Here is a 21875-nt window from a genome sequence, read left to right as displayed (position 1 = left end):
CCTCTGGCAAATAAGGTTTGAGTTTAACCCTGTAATGATGACTGTGATGGTCTATACTTCAACCCTCCTGTGACTACCTTGTGCCTGGCTTCCTACTCCATTTTCTACGGATCAAACTCAGGCCTGCAAAGCAAATGTGAATAGCATCACAAGAGGCAGTAATCTTTCTGCAGCTGTAACCACAGGAGCAAGCCAGGAAATGCAGCAAATGCAGCATTTGCTTATTTCTCACATCCTGTTCTGGACTGGTACAGCTAGGAGCACAGTTTATGATGTTAATTATCAGGCATTTCCATTCTGTTGGGGTGTTCTTCACTCACAATGATCTGGAAAAGTTCCGGATGTTCATATGTCACTGGGTAGCATCAAACCATGCTTGGATGAGTTACTAGTGGAGAGAGATGGGCCTAAGGTGAACCCAGATCTATTTCCTCCTCCTTAAAACTCTCCCCCGCTGTCAGCCTATGACCAGTTACCAGTGAGTGGGCAGGTGGTGCGATGAGACTGCTGTGTATCGTGGATAACTTCTTGCTTGTTTCACTGTCACCTCATCTTCCCCTCACCCCTCCTCCCTATTTGTTTTGCTTATCTACCTGTTGTGTCTGATTACCAAGACTGGTAGCTCATTGCGGCTGACCTTTTATTGTATGCCTGTGCATCACCTAGCGTAATGAGGCTTTAATCCTTGATTGGTTCCCCTGGATGATAATAGACTATAGATAATACAGGTGATGATATCATAATACTCTGAGTGACATCACCCCTGAAGCAATGATGTCACAGTGCAGAAGCAACCACGTCTTTATCAAGATTCCACAGCAGAGAAGCTCTGAGCCAATCTACTCAGCAAGATGCTCCTCCCAGTGGCTTTCTAGGAGTAAGTCACAAACCCACTACGGGATTTGGGCTGAATTTTGGGATGGGAAATAGTGAAGATCCCATATAGGCTACACATGCCATAGAATGGAGGCAGGAAAGCCCTGGTAGGGGCTATTTGGGATCAAGCCCAAAAAGGAGGGGTTGGGGGAAGGCTGTTTAGAAGGGAGGTAGGTCCCCTGGTGATGTTGGCCTCGACTGGAGGGATGAAATGGTTCAGATTTGGGGATAAATTGCTGCGTCCACCTTGTCTTGTGTTCACCCTCCTCCTGTTTCCACAGAGGAAGTGAGCTGAGCAGCACCGGCAGAGAGAATGCTTCGTTTGATCAGCACCAGACTGAGTGCCAGCTGGTGGAGGCAACTTTGGGCACAAGCTCTGGCTACGCCCCACTTCAGGTAGAGTAAACTGAGCCCAACTTATTAGAACAGCTGGTGGATTTGAAATCGTTAACCCATGACTTGGGGAGTTCAGTAACTCAGCCAGGGGTGAGGGGTCCATTACAGCAGCGGGTGGGCGAGGTTCTGTGGCCTGCGACGTGCAGACCAGACCATGATGGTCCCTTCAGGCCATAACGTCTATGAGTGTCTGAGGTACCAGCTCTGTCCTTGTGCCAGAGCTAAAACGCAGCTCCAGGGATTCTTCGCCCCTCCTGCCCTTTCCAGCACTGCAGGGCAGGGATGGAGGGGAGAGGCGGAGGGGGCAGGCTGACCCATTGTTTGTGGCGGGGGGGAGGCAGGCCAACCCATTGTTTGGGGGGGAGCAGCCTGACCCATTGTTTGTGGGGAGGGAGAGCAGGCCGACCCATTGTTTGTGGGGAGGGGGAAGCAGGCTGACCCATTGTTTTCAGGGGGAGGAGGGAGCAGGCTGACCATTGTTTGTGTGTGGGGGAGCGGGCTAACCCATTATTTGGGGGGGCAGGCTGACCCATTGTTTGAGGGGAGGGAGAGCAGGCTGATCCATTGTTTTCAGGGGAGGAGAGAGCAGGCTGACCCATTGTTTGTGTGGGGGGGAGTGGGCTAACCTATTATTTGTGGGGGGGAGTAGGCTCACCCATTGTTTGCGGGGGGGAACAGGCTGACCCATTGTTTGAGGAGAGGGAGAGCAGGCTGACCCATTGTTTTCAGGGGGAGAAGAGAGCAGGCTGACCCATTGTTTGTGTGGGGGGGAGCACGCTAATCCATTATTTGTGGGGGGGGGAGCAGGCTCATCATTGTTTGGGGGGGCAGGCCAACCCATTGTTTGGGGGGAGGGAGAGCAGGCTGATCCATTGTTTTCAGGGGAGGAGAGAGCAGGCTGACCCATTGTTTGTGTGGGGGGGAGTGGGCTAACCTATTATTTGTGGGGGGGGGAACAGGCTGACCCATTGTTTGAGGAGAGGGAGAGCAGCCTGACCCATTGTTTTCAGGGGGACCCATTGTTTTCAGGGGGAGGGGAAACCAGGCTGACCCATTGTTTTCAGCGGGAGGAGAGAGCAGGCTGACCCATTGTTTGTGTGTGGGGGAGCGAGCTAACCCATTATTTGTGGGAGAGGAGCAAGCTCACCATTGTTTGCAGGAAGGGGAGCAGGCTGACCCATTGTTTTCAGGGGGAGGAGGGAGCAGGTTGACCCATTGTTTGTCTGGAGGGGGGAGCGGGCTAACTCATTATTTGGGGGGCAGGCTGACCCATTGTTTATGGGGGGTGAGGAAGGGGACAGCAGGCTGACCCATTGTTTGCAGGAGGGAGGGAGAAGCAGACTGACCCATTGTTTACAGAAGCAGAGGGAGGAGCAGACTGATCCATCATTCACAGCACAGAACAATCTGATATGTTATTCTTATAAAGGACAAAGAAACACACATGCCCATAACTTCCATCGAAATCAGTGGGAGCAGAACTGGACCCAAAACTATGCGCAAAAATAATCATCATTAAGTTTGCTAAATTGCAACCTATTTTCTTCAAAGCTGGCTAGGGCCGCACTCCAAGGAGCTGTAACTCTACAGCAAGTTCCCAGGGGCCAAACCAGCTGTGTTTGATTTAAGAACAAAAAATATTAGAGAAGTCAGAGCTTCACCTCAGGGCACTTTAAAGCCCTGTAACTCAGGAACAGGTTGACAAGCTTTCTTCAAGGTGTGTAGAAACAGTCTCCTTTGGCTTCAGACTGTATCTGGTAGGTCTCAGGTCAAACTTATCTTATAAGACATAGTTAAAGGAGAGCTTTATGGAAGCTGTTTCTAGCATTAGCTGTGGAGAGGCTGACACTTCAAATATCTAAGTATTATTAGTGTGCCCAGCACCATAATACCTATGCAGCAAGAGAGAGGGAGTTAGATTCTAGAGGAATGTCTTCATTGCGCCCCCCACTCCTCCAAGAACAGTGTGTGCTTAACTCAGGTTAGCTTGCTGGATTTAAATAGCAGTGAAGACATGGCAACTCTGTTTTTAACACAGTTAGCAGGTCAAGTCAACCCCAGGCTCTCCTATCGGCTTTAACTCGACTGGCTAACCCAAGTTAAAAGCCAAATTGCTGTGCCTTCACTGCTGTTTTACCCTGGGTTACCTAACCTGAGTTAAGAACATCCCTCTCTCACACACACACTTTTTTTTTTGCAGTGAAGACATACCCTAAAAAGCCAACTCCAATGCTTGTTCACAAGATCCATCTCTGTTTGGGGAGCCTGAGTAATTAATTACTCTTAATAAACAAACTCCCATCTGCCTGTTTTCCCCAATAAAGTACCAGCTGGCGAAAGAACCGAAGATCCTGCGTTTGTGCAAAATCCCTGGTAGTAAAGATGGAGATTGGAGATGCCATGAAAGCAGGTTCCGTTTACAGTTTTCCAGGTGGTCTCTCAGGCTCTCTTTAAAGGTGCTGTGCAGTGACCACCAAACCGCAGACGCATGCCTTCTACTGCTGCCAGTCACCCAAGTAAATGCTTGTGACCGATAGTGAAAATTGCACTTGCGTGATGTCACAGCAGTTTTGTTCTTTTCCCCAGGCTGACATCGCCTCCATACTATATAACACATCAAAAAGAGGGATACTCAAGTCAAGCAAACAAGGTAAGTCACGGTGCTTGTATAATTTTGCTTTGAAAGCCTTGGGAAGTGGCTGCAGGTCTGTGCTTTGTCCCAGACTGTGTTAAATGACTGATTGATGTTGGGACTGCCGCTTTCCCCAGGGGGGACTCCTCTGTACTCTGATAGATACTGTGGGCCTGATTCTCAGCTCCCATTGACTTCAGCTGGACGTAGCAATAAAGCACCAAAGAAGAAAATAAAGCAATGCCTGAGGCTTCTCCTGCTGGCTCTACGGTAACATAATGGGCATGGCACTGTAATGGTGCCAAAAATACAAGCTTGGAGGCCTTACCTCTAATGAGACTCATGTTGTGTTTGAGGCAAGTGTGCGAATAAGAACTGGGAGGAAAATCTGAAAAGCAGCTCAATTCTTAACAGCATCCAAGTCTGCTTCACAATGACAATAAAGGGGGGTCTTGGCAGCCCGGGCAGGCAGTTCTCCCAACAGGCTACACTGCAGAGTGACAATATGCTCAGCCAATGAAACACGAGGTGGAAGGATGCCATCATCGGAACAGCTGTCAGTGATCTTGAGAGCTATGAGCCTTTAAGAAGAGATGGAACCTCTCTGTGGGAGTTGGGTGCACCACAGTCCAGAGATCTCCGCAAAGGCAAAAATACCCTCTTCACTTCCGTACATTTTCACAGTGCTTCTCAGCATGTCCTGCAGGGTGCCATGGTTCTGCAGTCACCACAGGAGTGGTTCTCCTCCTGAACTCCCCTCCTCTGAGCTGTGCAGAAAGCAGACCATGAACTTCCATCTCCTAGTACCACGCCACTCTGCAGGGCTCATTTGTGTAAATGTTCTTGTTATCGTCTGTCTCCTCCAGGAATCCACATCCTTTGTCATGAACCTGTTCAACGGGCAGTTTGTACCTGACAATGTTTTTCCTTTCCCCTCAGGTAGGATGTTTTTATTTAAATGTTCCTTACAGATTTATTGCTAATGGTGACATATGCTGGCTTAATGGCATTGTAGAGCAAAACCACCAAAGTCACAGAACACAAGTCATGTGCTCCTCCTGCCCCCAGTGAAAGGCTAGTTCAGTTTCCATGGACCCTGGAGCTCTCGGCTCAGTCAGCCGGCCAGGGGGACAAATACGCTGGTGACATTTGTGGTGTGGACACTGGTCCAACTGGAAGTAGGCTGAGATGATTCAAAGGCCCGTGCACTGGGACAGGATTTGAACCAGCAGCCTAGAGAAGAGACGCATTAGCCAGCACCTGTTGCCATTCCACTGAGCCCGTTCTTCCCCTACAGGTAGCCGAATAGATTCTAAGGCCACTATGATCCTCTAGTCCAATGTTTCTCAATGACCGGTCCTTGGACTGGCACCAGTCCCTGAGATCTCCCTGCAAGCAAGCTGGTCCATGGTGTCAAAAAGGCTGAGCAACACGGCTTTAGTCTGACTTCCTGCATAACACAGCCCACAGAACTTCCCTGAAAGAATTCCCTTCTGGACTACAGCAGATCTCTCAGACAAACATCCAGTCTTTGAAGGCGCCTCCTCACATAAGGGTGTTGGTGTCAAATCATGTAATAAAGTGATGAAGGTTAGATACATCCTGCTAATCCAGCTGCATCTTTGTCCCTCCTTAGTGCTCTCCATGGAGCAGATGCAGTCCCTGCAAGCCCTGGTAGATCCCTGCACCCGCTTCTTTGAGGTCAGTGGCAGTCTGCTGCCTGTTTGATTATGGATTAGCCTGAAGTGTGTGTGGTAAACAAAAGAAAAGGACTCTGTCTTCCTCAGACAGTGACATGGGATGGCCCCCCTCACCACCATGTAAAAAATTACTTCTCCTGGGGAATCCACCCTCTTTCTGAAGCCTGGAGGATGCAGATGTGCATGCACACATCCACGTTCTTCTCCTGATTGTGATTTCCCGAGTTCCTCTAATGCCCATGTCTCATACAAAGCACCACCAGTCTGTCAGACCAAGGCGTGGGTTAGCTGTTCAGGTGTTGGCAGTGAAGGAGCTCATGTGGGAGGCCTTTCTGCAGGGATATTTGAAGGGCAGGGTGGCTCTGCCTGGCCTGGCTCTCCCCAGAGACAGAGGGCAGGTTGGGAGGAGGAAGGGAGTGTGGGGTGGGGGCAGAGGGGAAGGGAAATCAGGGCATAGATCGCCCACTCTGAGGCCCACCCCCCCAACACACACACACACTGACCATCAGGCTTAATCGCACAGCAACAGCAGGACACTAACACACCAGCGCCCAGCTGTCCTGCTGTAGGATCCAGCAGCTCCTTGGTGCCACGGAGGTACGCAATGCATAAATATAGCCTTCCCAGCCCCTCCGGCCCTGCCCCACGCAGCCCGGGCAGGGTTCACCTGGGCTCTGCACCTGCCTTTCACTCACTCCCTTTCATTACTTGAAGGAGGTTAATGATCCTGCGGAGAATGAGAAACTGGAGAGCATTGAGACGGCCACCCTGGCAGGGCTGAAGGAGATGGGAGCCTTTGGGCTGCAGGTTCCTGAGGAGCTGGGGGGAATTGGGCTGACGAACACCCAGGTAAGATGGAGCCTTGTGGGTTGCAGGCCTGAGGGGACAGTAGGGGCCAGGTCGAGAGTTTGGAGCCGGGTGTCTGGTTCAGGCCTGTGATGGGTGGGGCCAGGCATGGAATTCAGATCCAGCGTCCCCTGGGTTTGACTCAGAGTGTGAGAGCTGTCCTGACCTGCCAGGTCAGGCAGGCCTGTTCTCTCCTCACTGGCCCACGGCTCCTACTGTTGTAATGTGGTAGAGTCACTTCCTGGAGGAGGTTGGGAGCAGAGAAGAGCGTGGCCGTGATACAGAGGCAAAGGGGCAGTGCTTCATTTGTGCCAGGGAGCAGTTCAGAGCCCCAGCCCCTCCGGGCCTGGCGGTTCAGAGCCCCGGCCCCGCCGGGCCTGGCGGTTCAGAGCCCCGGCACCTCCGGGCCTGGCGGTTCAGAGACCCGGCACCTTTGGGCCTGCTTCATCAGTTATGAAAGTAAAAAAATTGCTGGAGCCCCAGCACCTGTTTCGTTCCAATTTAAGCCCTGCCTGGGGAGCGTGGCTTTGCTCAATCTGAGAGGTGGCCATATGCTGAAGTGAGTGAGGTACTATTACTGGGGTCCTGTGCATCTGGCATATGAATCCAGCTTGCTGCATGCTGTCAGTCACCAATGAGCCACATACAGTTATGTGTCAGTGTGTGCGGACAAGCTTCACCTCCCTATGCAGCGTCCAAGCGTTACTGCTGTCAGAGTTTAATCGTAACAGCACAGAAAATACAGTTAGCCACCCGGCCTAACCCTCTGGAAGATCTGAGAACTCTGAAGCCATGTCACCTGTCAGCCCCACACAGACCAGGGCTGTTCCTACAGGCAGTAGACCAACAGTCGCTGGAAAGCCTCCCGCTGCCGTGCTGAGCTCCACCCATCCCTCCAGCTAGGTTTTTATCCTGTGCCCATTATAGTAGCTAGGGAGTGTGAAAGTATCACCTGGATAGCTCAGAGGTGAGACAGTGTGGGATGGGGACCAGCGTGGGAACGAGGAGAACCAGGTTCTGTTCCCAGGCCTGGTATCCTCTTGCTATATGACAGTAGTCTAGTCACTTCCCTGAGTCTTGCTTTCTAGTAATTCCATCAATAAATATTCATTACTATCGATTCTGGTGGCTGGGTGCTGCTCGGCCAAACAGTCAGAGATACTCCCTAAATAGACAAGACAGACACAGTGGTAGACAGATAATGTATCAGTAATATCGCCAATGTGCATATTTCGCTAGGTGTGGGGTTTCTTTTCCCTCTTTTTAAAAGTTCTACCCAACCCTTCCTCCATCTCCTCCCCTTTGCCCTTGTGAGCCAGGCACAGTGCGGTGCAGGGATCAGACAGCTGAATGGGGCCTGAGAGTGTCTTAAGGCTCCTGATGACTGGTCTGTGCCCCCAGTGTCCTGCATTGGGCCATGGCAGGGGTGATTAGGCGGAGCAGATGCGGAGCAGTGCTAATATTGGTGTTGATGCAGAGTGTTTGCTAGTCCCCAGAAGCTGTGGCATCTGAAGGTCAAACTGGGCAGCAGTTCCAACCTAATCCCTGTCCCCACCACTTCTCTTTTGCTTTCCCTTCAGTATGCTCGGGTTGTGGAGGTGGTTGGAGTGCACGACCTTGGTGTGGGCATAAGCCTCGGTGCTCATCAGTCAATCGGCTTTAAGGGAATCCTGCTCTTTGGGACCCAGAGTCAGAAGGAGAAATACCTGCCCAAGCTAGCATCTGGTAGGGAACAGGGTCTGTTTTCTTCACGCTGTTGTGCCCTATGCAAGGTATAATGTAGATCTTTACCCACCCTCCGGGCTTCTGCAGGTCTCCCAGACACTGCTCTGAGCCGGGCTTTCAGCACTCTGCTTGCAGACAGCTTGCAGACCTGTGGGGAGGGGTGGTGACAGCGGGCGGCTGACAGCAGTGGGGAGAGTTAGGTGTAGCACAGGCAAGCTCTGTGCAAGCTCCTCTGCACTGAGCCCTCAAGCCCCTCCAGAGCAGGGCCGGCTTTAGGCCAATTCCCCAGAATCGGGCCCCACGCCTAATAGGGCCCCGCACCTTAGGCACCTTTTAAAGTTTTTTTACTCACCTGGCGGCTGGGGGTGGTGTCTGGGTCTTCGGCGGCAGCGGTGTGTGTGTCCGCTCCGGGCCTTCAGCGGCATTTCGGCAGCGGGCGGGGGGGTCCTTCAGTGCCGCGGAAGACCCGGAGCGAACCCCCCCGCCGCCGAAGTGCCACTGAAGCCCCGGACCACCGCCAGGTATTCGAATTGGGCCCCGCAGTTCCAGCCCTGCTCCAGAGCACAGCCTTCGAGCTCACACTGCAGGCTGGCATGTTGCTGTGCCAGCAGGGGATCTGCAGGATGCCCAAGGCCAGGCAGCCACCTGCTAGCACCAGCCGAGTTGCAGAAAAGTGCAGCTTTCTGTAGCTGTCCGTTTACATACGGCCAGCTGGTCGCACTGGGGTGCACATGGATGTACCCCATCCTGATCCCTCCCTATGTGCCTGCCTGCCACGGACTCACTCCCTGCTGCATAGGTGGGGGAGCCCTCAGGGCAGTGGGGGTCCTGGGCCCCCTGCTGAGCCCTGGCTGCATGTGGGTTGTTTTGTCTCTCTGTGCCGTTAAAGGCTGTGCCATTGGTGACCGTTTCTCTGCCTTCTGCAGGAGAGACCATGGCTGCCTTCTGCCTGACAGAGCCATCTAGTGGCTCAGACGCGGCGTCTATTAAAACCCTCGCCGAGCTCAGCGAGTGTGGGAAATTCTACACGCTGAACGGTGGGAAAATATGGATCAGGTGAGAGAAGCCGGGAGGCCGAAAGGTTCCTCGGGGTCCCGTGAGAGCCAGGAGCTTCTGCAGGCCCCAGTGACGCAGGAAGTGCCCAAAGCCATCAGAGCTCGTGCTCAGTATAACAGCAGGAGATGCCCTTCGAATGGGGCTCCCAAAGCCTGCGAGGTCCGGCCCGGGGTCCTCGGCCGGGGCCAGCCCTGCAGCCTGGGCCCAGCCCTGCTTGGGGTCAGCATTTCCTGCCTGCCCTCCCCTGTTGGAAGTGTTCAGTGGGGAAGTGAAGTCCGTTGGCGAGTTTGAGCCGTGCGCTCCGTTCCTTGTCCCTCCCCCCCGGCTCGCTGGCCGAGGACACCGAGTGTGGGACAGCCTTGTTCACAGGGCAGCAATTCCCTCTCCTGGCTGCTCTGGTGCTCGCCCCTGAGGTGTCAGTCAGGCTCCTCCACCTCCCATGGTGCGGTCACAGCCTCCCGCCTGACCCAGCGCCAACCTGTGCCCCCCAGCTTCCTACCCAGCACCAGTCGTGGCCTCTTGCTGCCCCTTCCCCCTGTTCAATGGCAGTCACAGCCCCTTGGCCCTGCCCCTCCATCCTCAGTCTCTCTCTCCCCTAGCCCCAGTCACTCCCAAGGGAAGCCTGTTCCTGGAGATGGGTGCTGCACCCTGTGAGAGGGAACAAGGCTTGTAGCAGGGAGCTCAACGGGGAACATGTGACCTGCTCTGAAATGGAATCGCAGAGCCGGGCAGCATGTGCAGCAGCCCCCCCGGAAGCCAAACAAGAGGGCTGGGCTCATGCCGAAGGCTGGGGTGTAGTCCTGAATGTGCATATGTCCGTACTACCGGAAGACCCCCACACGTAGCCTGACACACACACCATGCGTGCAAGGTGACACCATGTGGAGTATCCTGTGTGCGGCAAAAGTGCCTCTATGCCATTCCAGCAAAGAGTCTTGTGGCACCTTATAGACTAACAGACGTTTGGGAGCATGAGCTTTCGTGGGTGAATACCCACTTCGTCGGATGCACCCACGAAAGCTCATGCTCCCAAACGTCTGTTAGTCTATAAGATGCCACAAGACTCTTTGCTGCTTTTACAGATCCAGACTAACACGGCTACCCCTCTGATACTTTATGCCATTCCAGTGCGACTCGGCCCCACTACAGCACAGGGCAAAGGCGTTAAATATTGTAGGCTAGTCTTTGAAACCCCTTTTACACATGTGTTTCCCTCCAGCCACTGTCCTGCCTAGACTGTGCAGGTCTGCACCCCCACTGGGAAATGAATCTGCTCTCATGTCAACTTTACACGGGCACAGCTGCTCCTCCTTCACCCCGGGAGAGAACAGGCAGCTGGGTCCGCGGCCACAGGGCTCTCTGCAAAAGCCCAGATGGTTTGGCTAACTGGGGGTGGGGGGCACCTCTGATCTTTTGGCAGTTTTCAGAGGGTTTGGGGCTTATCAGAACCTGATCCAAACAGTCCAGGTCTCTTGTCCTGCACACCAGGATGGACATCTCCTGGGAGCAGCCTTCCTTGGGTCATTTGGGATCTTCCAGACCCTACTACAGAGAGGCAGCTGTGGGCCTGGAAGGAGGGGGAGATGTGGGACTTCTCCAAACCTTATGTGCAGAGCTGGAGTGACGATTCAGAAGGGTGGTTCCTAATGTCGGTTGAACCAGCTCCCCTGCCCCTGCTGGTTAGGGTGTAAGATGTTAGTGAGCATCTGTGACCAGTGCTAACTAGGGTCCTGAGCCAAGACAACATTTCAGCATGTGCTTAGGTCCCAGTGACTGAATCAGGATGTTTTCCTGTAGGCCAAGGAGAAGCAGCGAGGTAGAGTGTACTGAGCACCACACTGGGAGCAAGGTGCTCCTGAGTTCTAGCCCCCATTCTGCCACTGAGTGCCTGTATGACTTGGGCAAGTCCCTTGTCTCTCTAGGCCATGTTCTAAGGTGTGTAATGGGCAGTGCCAGCTGTATGTCAGGTGTCAGGGAAAGTTATGGTGAAGGGGTGGAAGAGCAGGTTTATATTAGGGAAGACAACCAGCAGGAAGGTATAACAAGGTCTTAGCTAAAAGAAAGGGACTCAACTTTACTTTACCCATCCCTGGCTCCTTTTCCTGCGACAGCCTTCCTCTTCTGCCCTGTAGGCCTGCTCCCCCCACAGGTTTGGCACTAGTATAACTTTGTCAGGTAGGGGTGTAACTTTTTACCAAATTGCTCTCACTGGTACAACCTCTGGTACGCACTCAGCTATATCGGTATAAAGGGGCCGGATGACACTATAGCTGAGTCCTCCTCCTGTAGTGTCTGTACTAGGGGCTGTATCACTTTAACTAGACCGGTGTGGGTAAAGCACTACAACTTGTGTATACATGCAAGCCTTGGTGCGTGGGATGCACTCATTCAACCAGGGTGTGTAATTTATCCACCATCTGCATCACCTCTGAATTGTCTCTGGCTAATGCAGTCTAATCACTCCCTCCCAGGAGGTGAGGAAGATGAATTATTGTTTGTCTCTGACAGTGTGAAGTGTTGTCCTAGGGCTAATTACACACAGGCTAGCTGCTGTTGTTATTAACTGCAGTAAAAAGTGAGTGTAAAAGGATGTAATGGAAAAAGGGAAATCCCTGAGTGGGAAAGAGAATACTTGATTAACTATAGGTGGTGGGGATCTGGGGCTCACTGTTTCCCTAATCGGTTTGGGTTCCAGTAATGGAGGGACAGCTGAGATCTTCACAGTGTTCGCCAAGACCCCAGTAAAGGAACCAACAGGGGAAGTGAAGGACAAAATCTCAGCCTTCATTGTGGAGAGAGCGTTTGGGGGAGTGACCAGGTAAGAAAGTTTATAACTTAATAGGTTTGAGAAGATATTAAAAGGACTGGGACTGTTAAGCTTAGAAAAGAGACTCAGGGGGATATGATAGAGGTCTATAAAATCATGACTGGTGTGGAGACAGTGAATAGGAAAGTGTTACCCCTTCACATCACACAAAAACCAGGAGTCACCCATGAAATTAATGGGCAGCAGATTTAAAACAAACATAAGGAAGTATTTCTTCACACAACACACAGTCAACCTCTGGAACTCATTGCCAGGGGATGTTGTGAAGGCCAAAAGTATAACAGGGTTCAAAAAAGAACTAGATAAGTTCATGGAGGATAGGTCTATCAATGGCTATTAGCCAGGATGAGCAGGGATGGAACCCCACCCTCTGGGTGTCCCTAAACTTCTAACTGCCAGAAGCTGGAACTGGGTGATGGATCACACGATACTTGCCCGGTTCTGGTCATCCCTCTGGGGCACCTGGCATTGGTCACTGTCGGAAGACAGGACACTGGGCTAGATGGACCATTGGTCTGACCCACTGTGGCCGTAGTTCTCAAACTGTGGGTCAGGACCCCTAAGTGTGTTGTGAGCCAATTTTAATGGGGTTACTAGGGCTAGCTTAGACTTGCTGGGGCCCCGAGCCGAAGCCCGAGCCCCACTGCCTGGGGCTGAAGCCAAAGCCCGAGGGCTTCAGCCCTGGACATTGGGGCTCTGATTATAGGCCCCCTACCTGGGACTGAAGCCCTTGGGCTTTGTCCCCTCTCCCCACAAGGGCAGGGCCGCCCAGAGGGGGGGGCAAGAGGGGCAATTTGCCCCAGGCCCTGAGCCCCACGGGGGCCCCCACCAGAGTTTTTCGGGGCCCCTGGAGCGGGGTCACTCGCTCTGGGGTGCCCGGCAAACTCTTGTGGGCCGGGCGCAGGAGCTTCTGCCGCTCCCGGTCTTCGCCGGCGGGGGGTCCTTCCGCTCTGGGGCAGAAGGACCCCCCCGCTGGCGAATTACCGCCGAAGACGGAGTGGGACCTGCCGCCGAAGTTCAGCCCGGTCTTCGGCGGTAATTTGGCGGCGGGGGGCCCTTCCGTTCCGGGACCCGCCGCCGAAGTGCCCCGAAGACCCGCGGCGGGGACCCCCCCCGCCGAATTACCGCCGAAGACCGGGCTGCGCTTCGGCAGCGGGTCCCGCTTCGGCGGTAATTCGGCGGCGGGGGGGCCCCCACCGCGGGTCTTCGGGGCACTTCGGCGGCGGGTCCAGGAATGGAAGGGCCCCCCACCGCCGGAGACCCCGGGCCCCCGGAATCCTCTGGGCGGCCTTGCACAAGGGCAGTGGGGCTTGGGCGGGCTCAGACTTCAGTCCCCACTCCTGGGGTCATGTAGTAAATTTTGTAGTCAGAAGGGGGTCGCAGTGCAATGAAGTTTGAGAGAACCCTTGCACTATGGCCATTAGGGTGACCAGATGTCCCGATTTTATAGGGACAGTCCCGATTTTTGGATCTTTTTCTTATATGGGCTCCTACTACCCTCCATCCCCCTGTCCCGATTTTTCACATTTGCTGTCTGGTCACCCTAATGGCCATTCTTATGTTCCTATGTCCTTATGTTTACATGGCTCAGCCTAGGACTAAATCCAGGATCTGTATTTCTAGCACGGACTTATTGTATGCTCTTCGGCAAGTCTCTTAACCACTGTATGCCTTGATTTCCTTGTCAGTTCAAGGGCAATAGCAACACTTCCCTGCCAGCCAAAAGTGGTGTTATCATTGGCTAGTTTGTGCACTTTTAACAGTGAAAAGTGTAATAAATATTAGTGTTGTTATTTATTGTTATTTTCCTCATTACTAGCTGAGAATAGAGTAGCCTTCCTCTCCTGACTGAGTGTTTTTATAGGCTGATTTCACTGGTGCAATTAAAAATATTGGAGTTAGTCACAGCTCTCATCTGAGCAGGTTTCTTGAACTGGCTTGTAAAGGTTACTGATACCACTGAACTTTCATAGCCCTGGAGTGAGGTGCCAAGAGATAACGGCAGATATTAATGCTGCTGGTTGGATATTAGATTAGCAGACTGGTAGCATTAAAACTAAGTCATCATCCAGCTGATGCTCTCCCAGTGACCTTGAATTGCAGCTTGTCTGAAACGTGTACTGCACACATTTACAAAAATGTCAAACAAACAAACACAAACTTCATTATGATAACTAACTTAAGCTGTGTAAGGTTGCATCCTAGAAACCAAAAACACCAAAAAAAAATACCACAAAAACACCAGATATCTGCATACAGTTAAAAAACAAACAAAAAGCCCAAGCATCAAAAAAAGAAAAATTAAGTGCTTTATAATAAAAAACTGGTCAACTACACTTCAATCTACCATATATGGACAATGAAATTGGCAATCAGCTACAAACTACTGGCTGGACCAAAATAAACTGTCATTTAATTTACATTTAGCTACTGTGTAAAAGCAACAGTTTTATTGCTGTACCATTTATAATGTGCATAACTTTACTAAACTGTTCAACCAACCCACAGGCAAAAATCAACAAACAAATGGCAGCAAACAACATGGAAGAAAAAACAAACAAACAAAAAAACCCTAATTAAAAAAATGAAGTTACACAGTAACTACAAATTAGGTAAACAAATTCCCTGGTAGTACCAGTCACACTTTGGGATCAGTAACACTGCCTCCTAAATAAAGCACGTTATTCAAAACAATACTGTTCAGTGTTTGGGTACCAATACTAAATCCTAACACAGCGATATTTGATAATTATATTTAGTTACTGTCCATTCAGTAGGTTATCTAAAAAGCAGCATCCATCAAAAACAACTAAATCTATATCAGCTAGTGGGTTATCACAAAGCAGTGCAATCAATCAAACAAAAAAGCTTATCATTCCTGTTTCCTGCCCAATAGAGTTTACCAAAAGGTAACCAGCAGTAAGAGTAACCTATAACATGAATGAACAGCATGGTACAATAACTAATTACAAAACATTTATATAAAAAGGCCTCATTTGTAATGTCACTACTCCAGATTTCTGTTTTACTTCTCATATACACAGCCCTGTGAAACAGACTGTAATAATGCCTATCTCAATATTTCAAAACATAGTAATACAGGTGGTAATTGTAATTGCCATAATAAAAATATGTTGCTATCTGCAGTACCACAAGGGCCAAACTACACCACTCAGACTAGAAAAAAATTGTTATGCTTAAATATAAAGTGCTGTCATATGTACACTGTGACAGACCCAAACCAGTGGGGTCCAGGAGTCTGGCAGAGGGGAAATATGCTGGTCACTGGATGAGCAGTTTTCTGTTCCCTGAGTGACCAGAGCAGGGGCTGCACTAGAGTAATCAGGAACCTGCTAGAACCAATTAAGGCAGCCAGGCTGATTAGATCACCGGCAGCCAATCAAGGCAGGCTAATCAGGGCACCTGGGTTTAAAAAGGAGCTCACTCCAGTCAGGCAAGGAGGAGCCAGAGGAGTGGAAGTGCGTGTGAGGAGCTGGGAGCAAGAGGCACAAGGAGCTGAGAGTGAGGGTGTGTTGCTGCTGGAGGACTAAGGAGTACAAGTGTTATCAGACACCAGGAGGAAGGTCCTGTGGTGAGGATAAAGAAGGTGTTTGGAGGAGGCCATGGGGAAGTAGCCCAGGGAGGTGTAGCTGTCATGCAGCTGTTACAGGAGGCACTATAGACAGCTGCAATCCACAGGGCCCTGGGCTGGAACCCAGAGTAAAGGGTGGGCACAGGTTCCCCCCAAACCTCCCAACTCCTGATCAGACACAGGAGGGGTTGACCCAGACTGTGGAGAAGATCACTGAGGTGAGCAAATCTGCCAGTAAGCGCAGGACCCACCAAGGCAGAGGAGGAACTTTGTCACAACACATATATACTATACATCAAATATATACACCATATCCATTTTATCCACACATATTAATTATCTAGAAGTGCCCCCAAAGCTCAATCAAAAAACTACATTCCTCAGTCCTGGTCCCAGGCCTGACATTCCCAGGCCCACCATAAAAAACTAAACACCATTAAAAAATAAAATCTGTCCATCAATCGTACAAGGGAATGTGCAAACTAAGGGACAGATGAGGTATAAATGGCAAAGTAAAGTAACCACATAACAGTGTTTAGCCCACTGGGTCATCTTCAGCCCATGCATTATGCTTTTCCGGGATGATGGGTAAACATCCTCCCCCATAAAAAAACAAAAAGTGGGGGAATGTAGCAGGAAGCGAGCCTGAGACATGAGTCCTTGTATCAGAGGCTTGGGCTAAAGTAGCAGTCAAAACTTTGCTGATACAAAGTAAAATCAGGCTGTGAGCTAGAGGCCGGCCCTGCTCACAGAATCTGGCAAGAACAGGACTGATATTGCAAAATACACATTCCTAAGAGATGCTGGGCACAAAGCACTCGCACAAACACATTCCAGAAGGGTGGTACCAGAACACCTTGATACCAACACCATCCCTGAAGATAACAGGAGCACACTGATCCCATCCTAAAGATAAGGTCAGGATAACAGTGTAATGGATAAAGATGTACAAGGTGATGGGGCGTAACTGGCTATGTCAGAGGGGCAATACATAACTTTTTGTATTGATGTATAAAATGGAGCCTCAAAGAGAGTGTCTCTGTCTAGTCTAGAGAGGAACAGAAAGTCCTGCCGTTCACTGAACTGGTCCATTGTTATGGGCATACATGTATTAATGGTCCGGTAGAGTCTGCGGGATCCTAGTACCGTGCTGTTGACAATAAACATGGCTGGGTGCCTTCGCACTTTAACGGTTCACTCGAGGTCTGCTGTGCCAGCTGTCTGTGCAGAGCTGGGACAGCACATTGGGGTAACACACATATGCAGCCAAACATCTGACCACACCATCCTGCCATGCCAAATGTCATGCCTGATCCTGGAGGGACTCAGCACCTTGTAGGGTCAAGAACCATAGGGTGGGACATTAACCAGAGATACTTGGATGTGCTTTCCAGGTCTCTAGCCACAAGAGGGTGCTAGACCATTATGTTCACACGCCACTTTCACTTTCTATTTATAACAAAATATAATCCATGTTCCTTTAAACTTCCCTCTGCTGAGCGATTTGCTACAATGAGTATGACAAACATTAGGAGAGAAGTGTTGGCATTACCAGGGGAACAGTGCTTGAGGTTATACAGCTACATGGTCTGGCATAGGGTACAAGGTAACGTTCCAGAGCCTTTAGAAAGATGCAATGGTTATTTAATTTACTTTATGTTTAAACTGCTCCCTGTTTCTACATAAGACATTGTGTTAACAATGTTGGATGTAATGTGATACCTTTGGAATGCTGTATCCAATCGATTGCAAAATTTGCACACAGAATTACCACACGTAAACGTGCACCCACCTTTGCACACTGCCAGGTTTTATCACATGTAGCTCAAGTAACTTGGATCCTATCAGGAGCTGAGTCCCCTCAACTTCCATTGACTTCACTGTGAGTTAGGGGGCACTTGGCCTTTGCAGGGTCAGGGCCAGGGCATGCAGTTACCAGCATGTATGTGAGAATGCTTATTTGCATTCACAAATGCAGAAACTTCACATGCAGACAGGTGTGCATGTCCACAGGTCTCAGTCGGGTTGAAGCCATCTCTGGTTTTCTTCTGTTTTGTCAGTGGCCCCCCGGAGAAGAAGATGGGGATCAAGTGTTCCAATACAGCTGAAGTGCACTTTGATAACGTGAAAGTGCCAGCAGAAAATCTGCTTGGGGAGCTCGGAAAAGGCTTCATGGTCGCCATGAACATATTGAACAATGGGCGCTTTGGGATGGCCTCTGCCCTGGCAGGCACCATGCGTGGAGTAATCGTCAAAGCTGTACGTTCTTGTTCTTTAAACAGGATTAGATAGTGCGGAAGGTTTGTTCAGGGCAATTGAAAATGGACTGTCCAGCTGTCCCACATGTTAGCAGAGCGTAGTCAGTGAGACGCAGTGGTCAGTTATTCTGTGAGACATCCCTATGGTGGATCAGCTCTGGGAAACCCATATTACATGTGCATCCAGGGAGAGAGACAGGAGCTGACACTGGAAGAGCCAACAGGTCAAAGATCTGCACTTAGACAAATAGAATTACAGTTAAATGTCTGTGTTTAATTTTAAGCATGTGTGTAGTCCTGATGGCTTCTCTGGGATTCTCCACATGCTTGTAAGACTTGTCCAGATTTGGGGCCTTAGCTTACTTAGCTGCATATGTTGGTTAGTCTTTTAGACAGAAATTCTTTTTGTTCTCTCTTTGTTTAATGGGATGAGATTGGGCTAAGGGCTCGGACTCTGGGGCTGGAGTTAAGTTGATGTCTGAGCTTACAAGATCCTTTGAATTAACTTGGTGGCATTTCTGGTTGGATGTAATGTGATACCTTTGGAATGCTGTATCCAATCGATTGCAAAATTTCAGAAATTTTTTAGGCATCACTGGGCAGAACCCTATTGATTTTGGTGGAAATTGGAAAACCTGAAAGGGGGAAATGGAATATACACAGAGCCCCTGGCACAGGGGAGCGAATGGGAGGGTTGCAGTGAGTCCCTGAACTAGAGGGGGTAGGAAGGTGGCACACAGGGATCTTGTGGGGATGGGAGAGATGCCAGGAACCCCTGAGGTGTGCAGCAAGCTTGGCTGACACAAGCTACGTAGGATGCGGCCTCTTAGTATAGCTACTCCTATAAACATCAGTTAACTTGATTTTGTTTAAAATTGAAATATATGGCCAAATCCTGCAGCTCGGACACAGACAAAATTCCTCTTGTCTGTATTACATTAGCTTCTTGGTGTGATCATGGACTCTTGTGTAACACCAGGTTGATCATGCTGCTAATCGTAAGCAGTTTGGAGACAAGATCAGCAACTATGGGGCTATTCAGGAGAAGATTGCACGGATGGCCATGCTCCACTATGTTACAGAGGTGAGAAATTCTTCTTGATTGCAGGGTAAAGACCATGGTCAACAACTCCATTGCACAGGCACAGCAGGACTTTCAGGGTAAAGCTTGTCTGTTCAGGAGACAGGGAGTTCTGGGGGGCTGGTCCCAGACTGTGGAATGAACTCCACCATGGCCTAAGAACCATCCCAAACCTCCCCTCTTCCTTCTCGAGTCCCAGGCACATTATCTGACCTGTCTTCTCTGATATAAACACAGAGCAGTGTTGTCATATAAATAAACATAACGAAAAAACAAGAGTCCGCTGCACACCCACTTCTCGCCTTGGGGATTGGATGAGAGATAGTGACCCACACTTGATATTAGATGTTATTTAATGCATGAGTGGCTGGCACTCAGAAACTATGGTGATGCAGATGGTATAAACATCTATATCAAATAGAACATATTTTACCTGCTGCCATCCCAGTTTGATCTGGTGTCATATCTCGTAGGCTGAGCTGGCAGGCTGGGTTGGTTCAGTGTTTGGATGAGACTTCCAGGTGTCGTTGGCAAATCACTGGGCAGCCCTTATTTCTCTGGGCTTGGTTCTGTGCTTGCCTACACTGCTGGAAAGTGGGAGTCATGCCATAAAGACTCTGGCATAAAGCTGGCGTGAAACCCATGTGCATTTGGGAAGAATCAGGCCCTCTGACTCTGAGCCAGTGTCCCAGAGTGGTATTGGGAGCACTGTGCTGAGTTTTGGCAATGTTCCCATAGACGGGTTCATAGGACTGGGGCTGTGTAACCTCAGCACCCTGGCCAAATTCCAGCTTGAGTAATTCCTCCTATCCTGCAGGTTGAAAGCAGCCTTGGGTTTACAAAAAACAAGCAACCCCAGTCCTCCCAAAAAAACACAAACAAAACACCCCTTCCCTCTCCCACCCTGACCGAAAGCAAGCCAACCAATCCAGGAACTAACAATCCCGGGGAATTCACCCTGCAAGAGAGGAGGAACTTCAATGGGCAAGGACTGTATCTCTTTCTCTCACCCACCCCCACAACTTCCTCCCATTATCACTTGGAACATGCATATTTCATTTTTCCCTAATTGCTGTGGCGTTTTGCTGAGCTGGCAGTAGCTGTGTGCCCTCTCAGGCAGTCGTGTGCTAGCCGCAGGTGAAGAAGGCTGCAGGATTACTAGCAGCAGTCTCTGTTATGGGCTGGTTTCAGAAGCCAGCAGAGCTCCACTGACGTGACTGCGAGTAAATGAAAGCCAGTGGTGCTCTGCTGGTTTACACCTGCTGAGGGGCAGCCCTGGTGGTATTGCAGCAGTGCCCAACTGCCCTAGGCAGGATCCGGTCCCCTTGTGCATGGTGCTGTCTGAGCAGTTGGGAAGGCCCGGTCCCTGCCCCAGCATTTACAGCCTAATTGCAAATAAGGTAGAACAAATGAGTGTAATGATCCCTGGGCGGTATGTGGGGGGAGCGGGATGAGGCTAATGATGACAAGATCCCAGGGTTACACAGACTTGAAATCTGCTGCTTCTTCCTGGCCCTCAGCCTGTCCTTCACTGGCTGTCTGGCTTCTCATGTGCAGGGCAGGGAATTGGGCTGAGGGGGGATGGAAGGAAGAGAGGGTAGTGCCCTTATGAATCAGGTCAGAATGGGCCTTATGCCTGCAGGGGACAGCATGGACGGGACAGATTTTGAGATGAGACCTCTGGTGGGCAGTGCCTGCTCCAGAAGAGAGGGAGAGGATGGATCCAAGCCAAGCCAGACCTTCCATACAGCCTGCCCTGGGGCGTGGGATGGGTCTTGGGCACATACACAGGGTAACCAAAGGCAAATGGCTGGTTTCTCTTCAGTCGATGGCCTACGTGGTGAGCGCCAACATGGACATGAAGGTGCCCGATTACAAGCTTGAAGCGTCAATCAGCAAGATTTTTGCCTCAGTAAGTGTGTTTGATTCCCAGCACGAGATGTCTCTGCGAGGAGGGTCAGAGCAAGCATGGCCTGTCAGTGTTGGGCTCATGCTGCCCCATTGCTGAGCAGTAGCAGGTATCAGGGCTTTGCCACGTCGGTTTCCCGCTGGAAGGGAAAGGCGTGCTGCAGAGGCAAGGCATTCTCTCCTCCCGGGTGGCACTGCATCCCAGGGATTGCACCCGCAGGAACCCCAACTGAGGCATCAGCCCTGGAGCCAGAGAGCAGCTCCCTCCCGGACTGCGATCGGCCTCTTCTGCTTCCAGCAGGCAGCCTGTTCCTGTCCCACCCCTCTCCTGGAAGATCCCTCCACCCCAAACCACCCGGTTCTCACTGCTGGGCATGGACAATGCAAAGGGAGACTGCTCAGGCAGGTGTGACTAAGCAGTGTCCACTGGAGCTGGCTTCCCTACAAGTCTCTATCCAGACCAGGCTGTTTTCCCCCAGCGTTGCCTGCATTGACTGCCCGGCTGCTGCCGCAGTGCCACGCTGTAGCAGCTCTTGTGGAGTCAGCAGCAGAACCCAGCAATTCAGTGCCTGCAGTTCTTTGAGTGATTGCACGTGGCCGGGCCACGTCAGCTATCTGCACGCCCAGTGCACTGAGGCTGGAGAACTTTCCCCCCAAGTGGTACCTGTCAGGGCGGCACACGCGACCGCTGCATGCTCATGCTACCAGCTGATGGTATAACGAGGCAGAGCCACCCCGACCCCACTTCAGTTCTTCCTCACCACCCATGGTTGGTAGGGGGCGTGTGTGCCTGCTTGCACAAATCTTCCCTTTTCCGCTGAGAGAAGTGTGTAAAGTGATGTAAATAGTTGGGTTCGTTGGTTAGATAATGGCTCATTTCAGTCCATTTTCTGTTGGGTTTTCAGACTTGTAGTTAGCCCTGTTGACACGCGGTGCCAGGGCATGCCTAGGTCCCCAGGTGTTAAACAACGTTCTGGC

At 50.9% G+C, this 21875-nt stretch overlaps 1 protein-coding gene across 1 annotated transcript in view; it reads left to right on the top strand.

The window, feature by feature from the left end:
- The first annotated feature begins 391 nt into the window (after positions 1-391).
- The window catches only part of LOC123378047 (very long-chain specific acyl-CoA dehydrogenase, mitochondrial-like), a 40966-nt gene continuing 19482 nt past the window's right edge, over positions 392-21875 (top strand). Inside the window, exons 1-12 of the mRNA XM_045031509.1 lie at positions 392-877; positions 1158-1272; positions 3859-3922; positions 4771-4843; positions 5541-5605; positions 6319-6453; positions 8031-8175; positions 9102-9231; positions 11927-12049; positions 17711-17909; positions 18888-18992; positions 20815-20901. Coding sequence (XP_044887444.1) covers positions 1190-1272; positions 3859-3922; positions 4771-4843; positions 5541-5605; positions 6319-6453; positions 8031-8175; positions 9102-9231; positions 11927-12049; positions 17711-17909; positions 18888-18992; positions 20815-20901 — 1209 coding nt within the window. The 5' untranslated portion in view covers positions 392-877; positions 1158-1189. The remainder of the gene's footprint in view (positions 878-1157; positions 1273-3858; positions 3923-4770; positions 4844-5540; positions 5606-6318; positions 6454-8030; positions 8176-9101; positions 9232-11926; positions 12050-17710; positions 17910-18887; positions 18993-20814; positions 20902-21875) is intronic.

This window comes from Mauremys mutica, chromosome 9 (genome assembly GCF_020497125.1).
Source record: "Mauremys mutica isolate MM-2020 ecotype Southern chromosome 9, ASM2049712v1, whole genome shotgun sequence".
In the NCBI taxonomy this organism is placed as follows: domain Eukaryota; kingdom Metazoa; phylum Chordata; order Testudines; family Geoemydidae; genus Mauremys; species Mauremys mutica.
Note: the sequence above shows the minus strand (reverse complement) of the source record. Positions and strands in the feature narration are given on the sequence as shown.